The sequence below is a fragment of the Salvelinus namaycush genome, chromosome 33, assembly GCF_016432855.1.
Source record: "Salvelinus namaycush isolate Seneca chromosome 33, SaNama_1.0, whole genome shotgun sequence".
NCBI classification, from domain to species: Eukaryota; Metazoa; Chordata; class Actinopteri; order Salmoniformes; family Salmonidae; genus Salvelinus; species Salvelinus namaycush.
In genome coordinates, this window is record NC_052339.1 from 5,423,840 (window position 1) to 5,439,820 (window position 15,981).

General features: G+C 44.1%; 1 protein-coding gene across 1 annotated transcript in view; it reads right to left on the reverse strand.

Moving 5' to 3' along the window:
* Positions 1-703: 703 nt before the first annotated feature.
* Positions 704-15,981, reverse strand: part of LOC120028023 (limb region 1 protein homolog) — a 59,659-nt gene continuing 44,381 nt past the window's right edge. Inside the window, exons 13-17 of the mRNA XM_038973143.1 lie at positions 12,765-12,838; positions 12,314-12,404; positions 11,686-11,752; positions 7,091-7,252; positions 704-3,815 (exon numbers count right to left, since the gene is read on the reverse strand). Coding sequence (XP_038829071.1) covers positions 3,730-3,815; positions 7,091-7,252; positions 11,686-11,752; positions 12,314-12,404; positions 12,765-12,838 — 480 coding nt within the window. The 3' untranslated portion in view covers positions 704-3,729. The remainder of the gene's footprint in view (positions 3,816-7,090; positions 7,253-11,685; positions 11,753-12,313; positions 12,405-12,764; positions 12,839-15,981) is intronic.

Here is a 15,981-nt window from a genome sequence, read left to right on the forward strand (position 1 = left end):
TTCTTAACTGACCTGCCTAGTTAAATAAAGTTAAAAAGAAAAAAATCGAACTCAGTCAGCACGACAGAGTGATCTCCAGCCTTGTCCTCGTCAACACTCACACCTGTGTTAATGAGAGAATCACTGACATGTCAGCTGGTCCTTTTGTGGCAGGGCTGAAATGCAGTGGAAATGTTTTTGGGGGATTCAGTTCATTTGCATGGCAAACAGCGACTTTGCAATTAATTAATTAATTAATTGCAATTCATCTGATCACTCTTCATAGCATTCTGGAGTATATGCAAATTGCCATCATACAAACTGAGGTAGCAGACTTTGTGAAAATGTACATTTCTATTATTTATTTGTATATCTTTTGGCCACGACTGTACATACTGAGTGCACAAAAAATTAAGAACACCTTCCTTATATTGAGCTGCTTTTATTAAAATACTTTAAATGCATCATCAAAAGATAAATGCAAGTATCACTTTCAGGCATCCACACCAATAAAGTGCATTTATTACTCAAGTCTCATTCCTATGGCGACTCAAACCCGGAATACTGTGTTACCACTGACTTGCCAGGAGTTCATACAGCCAGATAGTGCCATGGTAACAGCAAGCTTACTTTTGCCAAGTGTGCCCTTACATCTCAAAAAGAAGCCTGTGACGTACGCCACAAATGTAAATGTGAAATTAAGCAGCAAACGTCAACATAAACATGATTTTCATTGTTTTATTTGCAAACAAACCAACAACAAAACACACATATAGCAACTCAGAAAAGAACAAGGTAAAAAATATATACTTTCACATAAATGGGCAAGAAATTACATGCAGACACAGAAAATCAGACAGACAAAACTACCAGCTACTCCACCGACAGTACAGGCCACCCCTCAACATTTCAAACCCTCTGTGAGTGAAAAAAAACTGCAAGGCAATCAAAAGTGTTCCCTTAGGTTGGAACAGGCCCCGACTGTGTCCTCCACAGAAACTAAGTGGAAAAGTCAGATTGTAATAGATTGTGATCACTGGTGTACTTCTTCATAAAACATTGTCTGAAATAGCAATAAAAAATATATTTTTTAAAAGAATAGAACTGATAGTTGAGGGTGAGAGGAACACAGAGGGGGTCACAGTCATCAAGGAAACACGAAACAGATGTTATTAGCCACAGTAGTAATGGGTTTTGGTTAGTGATTTTTTTCAATTCTGGATTTTCACAGTATCATTTATCATCAGCATTACCAAATCAACCTGAGATGTGAAATTGGATCACTCATAATCTTGCATTTTAATGAGGGGACAGAAGACAGTACAAGGCTTGGCACTGCGAACTCCAGAATCTAAGGTGAGCCTTGTGACAGACAATAGCTACTGCTTTCCTTTCAAACTATTACTGTATAATACATTCCTTTTTTAAAATAAAACAGTCCCTGTACAAAACAAGAAGTCTCAAATGCATATTTTAATAAAAAAACGTTAATCGTATCCCCTGCCATTTACATCATGACAAGTCACACTGAAAACACATCATAAAAACAGTCTATGAAACATTAATTATTGGGGCCCATCACCTTCCATTTTCACAAGTGCTCAGGTTATCTGGTAATTTGTATTTTTGGAAGCCCACTATGGCTATTTGAGTTAAGGGGAGATTATACACTACCTTCACCGCAAAGGACAATGAAGAAGTTCAAACTGGTTTGCAATTGAAATCCAGAGACAAGGTGTTCACAGTAAAGTTGTCTTTTTTTGAACAAACATACCTACACGTGTGAGCACACACACACACACACACACACAAATAGGAGCCTCCTATAAAAACTGTGGTGAATTCCTCCTCTAGCTAAGGCATAAAAGGTGCTTCTAGTGACAAGTAGCATCACAGTCCAAAAAGAGCTTCTGTAGACTTATTTACAACAAACACTTGAGGCTTAACGGCAGCCCACTATTTACATCCAAATAATGCAAAAGAGGTATGAAACATAAATGGTATGTACAAATACAACATTTACAATAGGAAGAAGTTCAAAAAAAGCTTCATGCCAAGTGAAATAAGATACACTTTAAAATAGCTTAATAGTTATTTGGGGAGATCGAGATCAAGTTTACCAAAGCACAACATTTTTTTTTAAAACATCCACCCACAGGATCAAACTCTGAAAGCTGCGATCTTTGCTCTTCGGGACCAAAAAAGACTTCATTTCCCCCCATCTCTAGAGTGATCGAAATCGACAGCACCGAAAACAACATTCATTAAATCAAGACAAAATAATGAACTACATCTTTTATGAAATGAAAGCACAGTAGGCCTACAGACTACGAGTAAAGATAAATTAAAAAGAGCACATTGTTACACATTCACAACTGGCGTGCGACAACCAGAAAGATGAAGGCTTGGCTAGTCACGCCTCCACAGTGCCTCCCCATTCTTTCTGTGTCAATGGAGGAGACACCGACTGAGCTCCGGTGTGGTCACTGTGGTGAACGGGTACTAAATGTACCGGCAAGAAGTGGTAATACACAGGCACCTGTGAGGACAAGCAAAGCAACTGGGTATGACGTGTAAAATGGCTAAGAGTGATAAGTACGATTTATTTTCCATGCAAGGTGCTTTCAAAGCAAGTCTATCATAAAATGGCATCATCTTATCACATTTTTTGCATATTATCTTCTGACATAAACAAATAAAAATGTCCACTTATTTAACCAGTAGCCATACATACTTCACACATATAATATACATGATATGACATACTGAATTAGATGACTGTTGGAGACCACCCAGTATTCAGATATAATACAGGTAATCTAATGTGAATGCCCCCATGGCCACTGATCCACATCACATTTACTTTCTAATTCTGAAATGGAATTGTCTTCTCGTTATACTTTGGTGAGGCGGCATTTTCTCTCTCTCTCCAAATAACCTTGAGCTGCATTTTATAACTAACATGTATTTGAAACTGTGGTGGAAATAGAACAGGCTGGAAACAAATAGTAGACGCTAAGTGTAAAAATGCCCACTAGTCTATCAGCGAGCGTCTCTTCAGCCTCTGCCTCGAAAGGTTACATTGCATCTTCCAAGACAATACGGCATAGTGCAATGGTTAGGTTATGGGGAGAAAATAACAGATAAGAAGTGATTAGGCAAGCACAAAACAAGAGGGTAGAATGAGATTGGTTAGAGCAGAGCTCTCCAACCCTGTTCCTGGAGAGCTACCCTTTCGATCCAACCCCAGTTGTAACTAACCTGATTCAGCTCATCAACCAGCTAATTATTACAATCAAGTGTGATAGATTAGGGTTGGAGTGAAAACCTACAGGATGGGAGCTCTCCACAAAAACGGTTAGAGGGTAGAATGAGATAAGAATAGACAAAGAGAGAGAAGAAAGTTGGCGCTGAGGGAAAAGAAAGTCCCCAACACATCGGCTGTGGCCCATGGTCAGTCACTGTTGAGGTCAACATCAAGGTCACTGTTGTGAAGACGGCAGTCTGTCAGAGGGCTCAAACCAGTCCCTGTCCTGCATCCATCCATCCACGAGGAAGAGGATGGAATGTCACGAAGATAAATTGCAGTTTCTTCTCAGTTCGCAAAGCCTGTCAGACATTGTGGGAGTCGCTTCAACTGTGTTGAGTCGCTTCCACAGACTCAAACCCTTTCACCTTCTGCTGTGGAGTTCAGTACTATCAAAATCTCCCTTTGGCTGCCGTTAGGTGTGTGTGTGTCCGTTGTCTCTTTTACAGAGTCTTCTGATGCCCGTTGGCCGAGAGCTTCCCAGACTCCGGGTCTGTGGGGCTGTTTGACAGTTGTAATTTATCCAGACCTGGCCAGGAAGAGATAAGGGGCAGAAATGTAATTAAAATAAAAACACAGTTAACCTTCAAGACGAGGAATGGGAAAAAAAGAAAAACACCACTGTCTCCGTCTGACATTTTCTACATCAGACGATCCTGGGTCTGTCACAACAAGCTTGAGAGACGTTCCCCCTTCGCCTCATAATATTCACTGTCACATATCAGTCCTAAGGCACATTGGATTTTGCCGTCATTTCCCCACTTTGTCACTCGAGGTGTGTGTGACAGGAATCAACACTAGGCTATACATCTCTCCGGCTGCAGCCACAGTAGTCATTTTACTGCCTGAGTTGCCGAGAATGCAGACCCAGCTAGCCCCTGCAGACTTGGAACCCGTTAAGAGTTATAAGTCATAGGGAGACTGACTTCTATGTAATTAGTGTTGATTATTACTGAAATGCACAAAAACCTAAAAGTTTACTTCTTGTCCGTGCAAATAACTATGGTAAAAATGAACGATATTCAATCATACAGCATTCATTTGGTTCAATCTTAGCATAAAGCGTAATAATAATAATAATGTAATTATTATAATACAATTATTAATTTGGGACAATTCATACAAATACAGTGACTCAATGCGCTGTGCATAATAAAAGAACACAAGGGCTCGGGGCCCTGGGTCTGGACCCCGCCCTGTGCAACTGGGTCCTGGACTTCCTGACGGGCCACCCCCAGGTGGTGAAGGTTGGAAACACCACCACTATGCTGATCCTCAACACAGGGGCCCCACAAGGATGAGTGCTCAGCCCCCTCCTGCAGTCCCTGTTCACCATGACTGCGTGGCCACGTGTGCTTCCAACTCAATCATCAAGTTTGCAAATGACAACATTATTAGGCCTGATTACCAACCAATTACGAGACAGCCTACAGGGAGGAGGTGAGGGCCCTGGGAGAGTGGTGCCAGGAAAATAACCTCTCACTCAACGTCAACAAAACAAAGGAGCTGATCGTGGACTTCAGGAAACAGTAGAGGGAGCACCCCCCCATCCACATTGACGGGGCCGCAGTGGAGAAGGTGGAAAGCTTCAAGTTCCTCGGCGTACACATAACTGACAACCTGAAATGCTCCACCAACACAGAGTGTGGTGAAGGCACAATAGGGCTTCTTCAACCTCAGGAGGCTGAAGAAATTTGGCTTGGCACCTAAAACCCTCAAAACTTTTACAGATGCACAATTGAGAGCTGTATCACCGCCTGGTAAGGCAACGGCACTCCAGAGGGTGGTGCGGTCTGCCCAACGCATCACCGGGGGCAAACGACCTGCCCTCCAAGACACCTACAGCACCTGTCACAGGAAGGCCAAAAAGATAATCAAGGTCAACAACCACCCGAGCCACTGCCTGTTCACCCCGTTATCATCCAGAAGGCGAGGTCAGTACAGGTGCATCAAAGCTGAGACAGAAGCTGTTTTTCAATCTCAAGGCCATCGGACTATTAAATAGCCATCACGAGCACATTTGAGACTGCAGCCCTATATACATAGACTTGAAATCACTGGCCACTTTAATAATGTTTACATATTTTGCATTACTCATCTCATATATATATATATACAGTGATCCCTCGCCACTTCGCGGTTCACTTATCGCGGATTCGCTATTTCGCGGATTTTCATAATGCATTTTTTTTTTTTTTTTGGTGCATTGTGCTCTGCATTCTGATTCGCTAAAAACTCACTCCCGCTTCTTGTATCAAAAAATTGGAGGAGACGGCTTTAATGACATGAGTCCGGATGACATAAACGCCCTGATTGATGGAGACGCACAGCCGCTGACCGATGCAGAGCTGGCAGAAATGACAAAGCCACAAAGCGACGATGAAAGAGAAGAGGGAGAAGAGGACACGAGAGATGAGGAGGAAGGACTAACGCTTGGTCGCTTAGCAACCATGGTGCGAATGGCCACTGAACTTAAGCGAGTAGCTGAGGAATGGGACCCTTTGATGAGCCGTTCATTACAGTTCTCCAACGTAATCGATGGTGGCATGTCGGTGTACAAGGATCTTTTTGCAAAGAAGAAAAAAGAGCGACAACAGCTGCCTATCACTATGTTCTTCTCCCGAACAAACACACCTGCACCGCGGGCTTCAGAAGAAGAGAACACTGCAGAGCGCAGTCAGGATGCAGCGGCCCAGTCTGAAGAGCAGTGAAACGGCCTACACGTGAGTCACTGTATTTGTATACATGTAATAGTTGCTAATTGTAAAAAAAAAAAAAGTTTTCTATTTCGCGGATTTCACTTATCGCGGGTCATTTTCGGAACGTAACCCCCGCGATAAACGAGGGATTACTGTATATACTGTATTCTATTCTAATGTATATTAGTCTATGCCGCTCCGACATTGCTCGTCCAAATATTTATAGATTCTTAATTCCATTCCTTTACTTTAGATGTGTGTGTATTGTGTGTATTGTTGTGAACTTGTTAGATATTACTGCACTGTTGGAGCTAGAAACACAAGCATTTCACTACACCCGCAATAACATCTACTAAACTTGTATATGTGACCAAAACAATTTAATTTGATTACCTGGCTTTAAAGGGATAGTTCACCCAAATTACAAAACGACATAAGGTATGACTGCAATAGATGCTTTGGTTTAATTTCTCTGGCACTGTTTCCACATGCTAAAGTTTTAGCATTTGTGGAACAAATCCCATTCAAGTCATGGCACCGATATTAGCATTATTATACCATACAGAAATGGTTTGTCGAGATCGGAGTGTAAAACTTGACTAGCCTGCACAGACCCCTGACCTCAACGAACACCTTTGGGATGAATTGAACCGCCGATTGCGAGCCAGGCCTAAACACCCAACATCAGTGCCCAACCTTACTAATGCTCGTGGCTGAATGGAAGCAAGTCCCTGCAGCAATGTTCCAACATATAGTGGAAAGCCTTCCCAGAATAGAGGTGGCTGTTATAGCAGCAAAGGGGGGACCAACTCCATATTAAATGCCAGTTTTACCAATATCTTATAGTCAAAAGGTATAAAAAGCAGTACTCAAATCTAAAAGACTGTACAGGTGGAGGATTTCAAACGCACAGAGTGCGCTTTCATCAATTGTTGAAAACAATATTCTCTGATTGTCCTCATTGTCTGTAGTAATCTATGATAAGGCTTTATTATTGTATATAGCAATGCATTCTTTAAGAATGTCGGTAACTCAATGAACCAGTAATAATGTAATTTCAGCTTTGTTTGACATGAACATGAGTATATGAATATAAAAATGTTACCTAATGCTTTCAAGAGTTCCTCTCGGACCGCTGAGGTAAACTTCCGGACTAGGCAGAGAGTAGTTACCACGGCAAACAGCAAGTTGTACGATAGGACGATATAGAAGTTTCCCAGCCAATTGAATCTCCCGAAGTCTCCGAGAAGATCAAACCTGGTGATACCTGTGAAGATGTTAAATAAAAGAAGATTCAATATTTTGCTATTTGAGTGGATTATAAAACAAAACAATGAATATAACTATATCATGATCATTTAGAAATACTGGACCATAGTTTATTATGTTTTTATTTTACTTCAAGCACAGATCATTTCACAACACTGACACCAGCTCTAACCCCTGGTTGAATTATCTGTCTAAGTCACAGGAGTTTGGTGGCAACTTAATTGGGCAGGACGGTCTCATAGGAATGGCTGGAACGGAATCGATGCAACGATAACGAACTCAAACACATGGTTTCCTTGGGTTTGATACCATTCACTCCATTCCAGCCATTATTATGAGCCGTCCTCCCATCAGCAGCCCCTGTGGTCTAAGTAATGTAGGCCTATCAATATTCTCTGATTCCCATTGAGGCAGTGACCAGCAGCACTACATGATCCGACACTGTGGACTGAAAACCAAGAGCAATCGACACGAACAAAAATGTTACACAAAACCTGGAGAGAAAAAAGTGAGCTTGGATTATTTCCCAATGACAGGCACTAAATATACATGTTCCTTTTTCCAAACACCTTTGGCAAGACGAGAGTTGCGTTTATAATCACAAACCCTTCCCTTTCCACTACTGCTTCAGCGAATTAACTATTTAACAATGTCTGTTCTGTCGGCAGTTGAGGCACTTTGAAAAGTGTCTCTTCAATAGCCTGACTCTTTCAACAGGCAAGAAAGGCCAAATTGAAAGAAGCGCTTATACCCAAAAACCATTTGATGTACACTGTGTACTAAGATACTCAGGCAGTGCCGGATCCAGGATGGACGAAAATAAAACCAAAATAGCCAAACCCTTTATATAAATGATTTAGCGGCCAATGCCACTCTTCCTGAGATAAAGTCATCTTCATTGTCTGACATTTGGCGGATTACTAATATTCCTTTCATAGGAAAGTGTTTTGTTAGTGGGACTGTATAAACAATTTGTTAGCGTGCAAAAATCGAGTGGAACAAAAAAAATACAGAAATGAGCCACACCCCAGGCAACATGGGTATCAATGGGACCACAGTCACCTGCACATACACCTGAGTCAACTGTTCTGAAGTACAGTAAGCAAGCAGAATCTTGTAGGTTTCCGATGTTGCTGAGACCGCTTGTACAACTCATGGCGGGCGGGCCTGACCCCCCTGCGAGAGGGAATCCTCAGTTTCAGGCCAGTCAGAGCCATTCACTCCATGTCTTGTCTCAGTGTATGCTTAGTATGAATCATACACATCGTAAACAAAACAATGTCTGAACTTCATCAGAACTTCACAAAAGCTACTTCAATATGGCCCCGTAGCCACCTCATCCTGTCCTCTATTTAGCTACGCACACATCTGCAGTTAGGTTACTGAGGAGGAACGAATGTAGAGACGTGCTGCAAACAGTTTCAATGCATTGGGAGGTTGTCTCCACTGCTCCATCCATCCATCTCTCTAGCATTGACAGAGACGGAACAGAGTTGCTAATCCCTCGTTTCTCTAGTGGGGCCAGGGCCTTTTACAGCCACGCTGGGACTCTGCCAGACCTGAGCGGGTTTTCTCATTTCAAACCATCTGTCATGGCAGATCACACGCTGCATGCAGAGGTGTCAACACCCTATTGTTTTCCTATTTATTTATCATGGGCTGCTGCTTCTTCTAGAACCTTCCAGAATGTTCCACCAGCCCCGGCCAGTACAATAACATCTTGGTCCCAAATGGCACCTATATAGTGCACTACATTTGACTAGAGCCCTGGCCAGAAGAAGTGCACTACGCAAGGGAATTGGGTGCCATTTGGGACGCACCCTCAGACTCATCTCAGTAGTCGAGGGTTTTGCTGCCGTCAAAAAAAATGTACTGAAAAGTGACAGGATCGGGAGGATAACCTACCCTGAGGTGGATTAAAACACTTCAGTTGTAAATAGTCTTCACTCTTATAGTCCGAAGCAGTGGAACTCATTCATTCCTGTGCTTTCAATGTTCTTTACCCGTGTGAACTAAATAACAGTGCATGCAGCCAACCTTTCAAATTAAAACCACGACAAGCCTACCCAATATCAATACATGAACCGACCAGTCGCTTCAGCGGTCTTGATCAAATTTCGCAATTCATAAACTGGCATAGCTCACAGTGTGAGGTAATGTTCTTGGATTTTTTCCCCCCTTCGGTAATGCCTGCGAAACTGCTGCGTGGCAATCAATTTGGTGTCTGGAAAGATGCATCTACAGCCTCTAAGCAGTTGGCAAGCATCAAGGGCCTTTAAACAAGTTGCTTGTAAAAGAGAGGCAGAGAGGTTGGAGAGATGGCAGTCAATACACCTTGCCACACCGGTCAAGCCTAATTCATTTCTAATGCAAGACATTTTGATCTTGGTTTGGTATTTGGAGCTGTTGGGAAGTAAAGTTTTTGGGGGCCTTTGGAATGGCGCCGTTAGCAGATGGGGAAACTATGCTTACGTCCCAAGGGCCCGTAGGGCTCTGGTCAAAACAAGTGCACTTTGTAGGGAATACGGTGCCATTTGGGATGCTGCCTATATGGTGTGTGTCTAGAGATGACGTAACCTCGCATAGAAGAACCTGTCTTCCTCTGATCACCCAATTCACTTCAGCCAGTTTTTCTCATCACCATTTGCAAAATGTATCATTATGTATTACTGTGTGTATGTGGGCCAAGTGATATCCAACATGTCTCACAATCCATTCCAAGTAAGATGGAAGCCGTTGTGGGTGATTACATTTGCTGATTCATTCTGATCATTCATCCACTAATTTGCGAGAATGGTGGTTTACGTATTCATTCGACTTCAGATAAGGAACGATAAATGACTATCTAGAATTGCATCTATGTAATAAATGATCATTTTCTGAGATGGTTTATACTCTGGTAGGCTGTATACCAAATGGCACCCTATACCCTATATAGAGCACTACATTTGAGCAGAGCTCAGCCACAGTGTATTATCCCAGGAACAGCAGCCAGGCTGACAGTAGTGACCCAAGTCCTCTCTGCTGCAGTATCTTACTGTGTTTTTTGGGGACACTGCAGACGAAATTTACACAAACATACAGGGGAGAAAAATAACTTATCGGTGGGAGCGATGGGGGTGGGGTCCCCCAAATGTCCCCCTATGGTTTAAAGTAGTGCCATTTGGGACGCATCCTATATCACTCTGATGCTAACAAACACACACACTTAGATAACTGGTCTACCTGTAAAGCCTAGCCTCTTTAGCCCCCCCCAAATAAAGTGTGTTCATTGGACTTTTACCCTTGCCTGCACCCTAACTAACCCTGATGTTGCTGCCACTGAGAAACGAGCACTCCCATTTCAGTAGCATTACAGGTCCCACGGCCCTCCTTCAAGAGAAGCTTAAATAAAACATGGTCGACAGGACTACTGTACAAGCAGCGGTTAGCATTAGCCCCGGGTTCTCCTACAGCCCCTCAATTCTGTGCAGTTTATTTCTCTCAGACATGCGTTCAAATACTTGAACAATCCCTTCAAATACTTCGAGCGTTTGCCTGAGTGCCAGATGGGCAGGGTTTACAGTTTTGGGACTTTCTATTGGTTTATTAAGCCAGGCACGCACAAACAGGGACATATAAAGTATTTTAAATTATTTTTCAATCAGTTGAAACCCAAGTAATCTGACTTATTTTGCTACATCAATCATGCTCTCTGGTTTACACACACACCTACCTTTGACATGTTAATATCTTCACAAAATAGCAGAATGGTAACACTAAAAGAGTTTACCTCTCCCATAACATTGACACACACATTACACAAGCATACACACTCCCTCTCCCCAATTCTTTCTCCAGAGGGCTTTGGCTGGGGGGGGGGGGGGGGGGGGGGCATTCATTTATTCCTTTTCATCTATTCAGTGTCACAGAGCAGAACCTGTTGGTACTTTGTAAAGCTCCCTATGACTCACTGTAAGCCCACACACACACACACACACACACACACACACACACACACACACACACACACACACACGATGGTGCTATTTGAACAGCTGTGTCTGTTCCCTGCGTGTTTATTAGTGCCATTGTGACGCCGCTGCTATCATGCCATTTTCTCCCACTCTTGCTCCATTCTCTTCTCAAATCGCTATGGCAAACTATGAAGGAATTTAACTTGTTAACCTTAACGGTCTGATGGGGGGGGGGGGGGGGGGGGGGGGTGTTCACCTCCCCCCAATTAGTTTCTCACAAGAGCAATCCCGAAATGTTCCAATCCATGGGTTGAATAGATTGTGATATTCACAGATGTCAAAGTCAAAAGGTAGCGTCCAAAATGGCACCATATTCCCTATGTAGTGCACTACTTTTGACCAGGGCTCATAGGGAATAGAGTGCCATTTGGGACAGAAAATGATAAAAGACGGATAAAAGCTAGGAAAGACTCACCAAGTGTTCTGGACATGACTGGCAGGGCTGAACTCAGCACCAGGATGGACACACAGCAACCAATGATCTACATGGAGGGAGTCGCAGAGCGTTAGAGTCAGCAGGTATAGAACCTTAACTGATGAAAACCATTAACATATAGATAGGCCATGACGGAGACACTGAGTGTGAGAACTGAGAGCGTGATTACCTTAACAAGACACTGTGTACACACACACACACACACACACACACAGATGTGCACGCGCACACACCTCTTCACAGTAAATGGATTCCACACACATTGTGCAATTAGTAGTTCTGAAGATGCTCATTACCAGATTCTGCTCTTTTGTGGCTTTCGAGTCCTTTCACCGTTAACAAGCCTCACCGTTCCCCCTGCTCATTACTAAGTGAATGGCTGCCCCCGTGAGCCATACAGAGCACACAACCAGCCCCCCCCCCCACCCACCCTCACTGATGTACAAGAAAAGAAGCTCTTGCACTGCGTCCATGTTTACGCAACTCACAAACAAATATTGGGTGGGAGATCAACTGAACCATTCAGACGGAGGACTGAGGCGGGGGGCTGAAGAGGATGAAACACAAGGTCTCAATATATCATCACGGGTTGTGTGTGTGCATTTACCGTTGTCATGGTCGTGTCGTCTTTCCTGGGAGTGAGGCCTTCAAACACTCGCAAGCTGTAGAAGCCGACAACTGAGGACACCATCAAGTAGCTGTTGCGGAATCAAGGACAAGAAATCCAACATTTGTTGACATTTTAAGTGGCCAGTTGGCACCTTTTCACCAAGGAATAATGTGACGAAACACAACAGAATGTCCCGGAAGATGTCCGGCTAAGCAAGGTCTTAAGTAAGTAAACACCACTGGCCCTGGGAATGTCACTCGTATCACCATGGAGCAAGGGCCATATGAATCAAATGTCTCAGAGTAGGACTGCTGAAATAGGATCAGTGTTGCATTTTTTTTTTATCCCAATGAAAAAGAATACATGGACAGAGGACTTGATCCTAGATCGGTACTCCTACTCAGACACTTCATATGGCCCCAGAGCAGAGGGAACATTGAAAGGATACAACATGAGGATGATGTCGACGACAGCCTGGACCAGTCCGAACGTGGACAGCGAGGTGTTCCCAAGCCCCCGATCCTGGAATGACAGAGGAAGAGGGGGTTTTGTTGTTGTTGTCTTGTTAAGGAAGGGGGCAGTCGCACTCCTCTTGATTTATTGTGGATACAGGACAGGAGACAAGGAGAGGAAATATAGGAGGAGAGTGTGCTGAAATAGCAGTGGGCTCGATTCAACCCCATGCTGCAGTGGTATGTGTTCCAGAGGCAGAGACCAAAAGGCTAGACCACAAATCAAATCAACATTCAAAAAGAGGATCTCTCATTTGTCTGTGTGTCATCAGAAGAAAAACCAAAATAGTTTTTTTTAACAGTGCAAATAAATCCTGAATATAATGATTTTATATGACAAAAGTTAAGTACTTAGCTAGGTTCTGTAATCTGTAAGTCTGTGATTACAGAAGGAAAAGTTAAAACATTTACATTACAGTTTAGTCATTTAGCAGAGGCTCTTATCCCGAGTGACTTACAGGAGCAATTAGGGTTAAGTACCTTGCTCAAGGGCACATCAACAGATTTTCACCTAATCGGCCCTGGGATTTGAACCAGCAACCTTTCAGTTACTTGCCCAAAGCTCATAACAACTAGCCTACCTAAAACCCGGCACAAGTCGAAGTTTCCCCTTCAACACAGACTCCAACCGGCTCAGTAATGGATGGAAAGAGATGAAAGAGAGACTCCCTTTTCAAATCACTGTCCATCACACTATATGTAAACAGGTGTTGAAACAAGCAGCAAGGCACAGAAGTGCTTACGGTAAAAAGTGGAGAACGTGAATGCATGCCAATAACAAATGAAAAAAAAAGAACAAAAAGAAAACGCTTCGGCAAACACGCCAGATGTTTTCTCCCCTGCCCAACTGAAGTTCGTGCGGGAAAAAGAGACACATCTATATATTACGCCAATAGTCTCGGCATCTGTGTTTTGTTTGAGTGATAAACATTTGCTTTTGTAAGACTTGGCACCCAAGCTGTTTACATGAACTACTTTTCACTTCAATCCAAAAGAGGATCAGTGACCTGCTTGCTCTGTGTTCGAGCGACTCGCAGCAGAGGAAGGCGTCGGCCGCGTCCCAAACGGAACCCTGTATTCCCTATAGAGTGCACTACTTTTGAGCCGGGCCCCATCGGCCCTGTTCAAAAGTGGCGCGCTAGAAAAGGGACCAGGACGCCATTTGGGACGCGTGCTGGAGTCTGGCGTCTGTTGGAGAGATCCATGCTATGGCACAGCAGCACAGGGACACGTTGTTCAGAGGGTTGCACTTCTGTCAAATTAAAAACGGCATCAACGGCGTCCATATCTAGGAGCTAGCTCCAGCTGCATTAATACTGACAAAAACACACTTGTACAGGTCACTTTGAACAAACTCTCTAAAACACACACACACACACACACACACACACACACACACGGCAAAGAAATAAAAAATAAAAGTGTAGTTTCACACCTTTTTCTGCAACGGTCTCTGTAGAGCCCTCTCTCTCAGCGAATTAGCACACAGCATCTGATGTCATTTATTAATAGTGGAGAGGGAGGGGTTGTGTAATGCATGTGTCAATGTTATGGGAAAGGTCAAATCTTCAGTGTTACGTTTCTGCCATTTTGGGAAGATATTAACATGTTAAAGTGGCAGGTGGGTGGGCGTGTGGCAGCTTTCTCATTAAGCCACCTTTCAACCTAGTCTCCTTTTCATTCCAGTGGCGGGGTGGAGGGCTGCTAGGGTTGGTGTTCTTCGCAGCCTGGCTCATTCAGACACACCGTGGTGTGTTTGTTGCTTCTGGGATTAGCGGTGAGCAACACCTGTGTGCAGGTGAGATCGTGTGCAGAGCGTCGCACCCAGCCAGGCCCTTCAGGTGTGTCCCGTTCTCCTCCGTCACGCTTTGATGTACCTCACATAGTTTCAGTGACGGATAATAACAGAAAAGAAAAAAAATACTCATCGTGGATTTCCCCCCCTCTCTATCATTTCTTTGTTTTGCAAAGCCACAGATTGAGAAGGAACTGAATGTCATCAATCAAAGGTTCAGAGGATCCCCTAGGTACGGATCTAGGATCAGCTTCCCATCCCCAATCCTAACCTTAACCATTAGCGGGGGAAATGCAAAACTGACCCAAGATCAGCGCCTACAGGGGATTAGCTGGCAATAACACGGTTAGAAGTCTTCTTAACGCCTGTTCATCAAGCTGTAAAAAGCCCTGTCCTCTGACTGGTGCACCTCCTCTCCTCCCCTCCCCTCCTGTCTGGCTGTGAGTCTGAGAGAGAGAGAGAGACGGAGGAGGCTGGAGCAGCAGTAGCCCTGTAGTACGGAGTATGCTGAATGCCATGCAGTGTTGTGTAGGAGGGAGGGAGGGATAAACAAACATATACAGTTCCTCTCCATTGCTCTGTTCTGCTCCCAGCCCTACAGCTCTATCTGGACTGGGCCTCATTTGACTTTCCCACAGTCTGGAGCCCATTGGCCCTCTCCCTCGCTTTCCCTTCTCCCTCCCTTTCTCGCCCACCTGGCCCAGTCATCCCTCCCTCCCTTGCTCCCTCTTCCCCTATCTCTCCCCCTCTCTCTCGGAGAGTGCATAGTAGCTGAGAGTGCATTGCGATGCACCAGCCATCCCTGTTAAGTTGGTTAGATGGGTATGATATCCATAATGATTGACTGTTAGGACACCCGAATGCCCCCCCCCCCCGGTCACCTTAGCGATGTGAGATCAGAGGCGTGGCATCCTTCCAGCTCATCAAACGCGTAAACCATTTAGCTGTGCTGTGGCTGTCAGGGGGAGGAGGGAGGCAGGAATCAAGCTGCATGACAAGCATAATTTGGGGGATTTTCTGCAACGCGTCATGCCAAAGAAAAATATCTCCTCAACAAAATAATTGGAATGTCGAGAAGGAGGGCGGACGGTCGCCCGTAAGACGAGCTGAGAAATGAGGCAGAAAGAAGATACCTTTTGTTGCCTTAGTCAGACGAAAGGAAAACACACAAGAGACTAGCGCACAACACACACTTCGGTTGTAGCAGATGAAACGAGATGAAGGAAGTACATTGCATGCAAGAGTATTAGGTTCTCCAGTCAGACTCATAACAGGAGTTCACCTGGTCTGCCCCCCCCCCCCCCACACACACACAGAGGGTAAAGCAGCTTATTTCACCTGCCGTAGACATCACACAT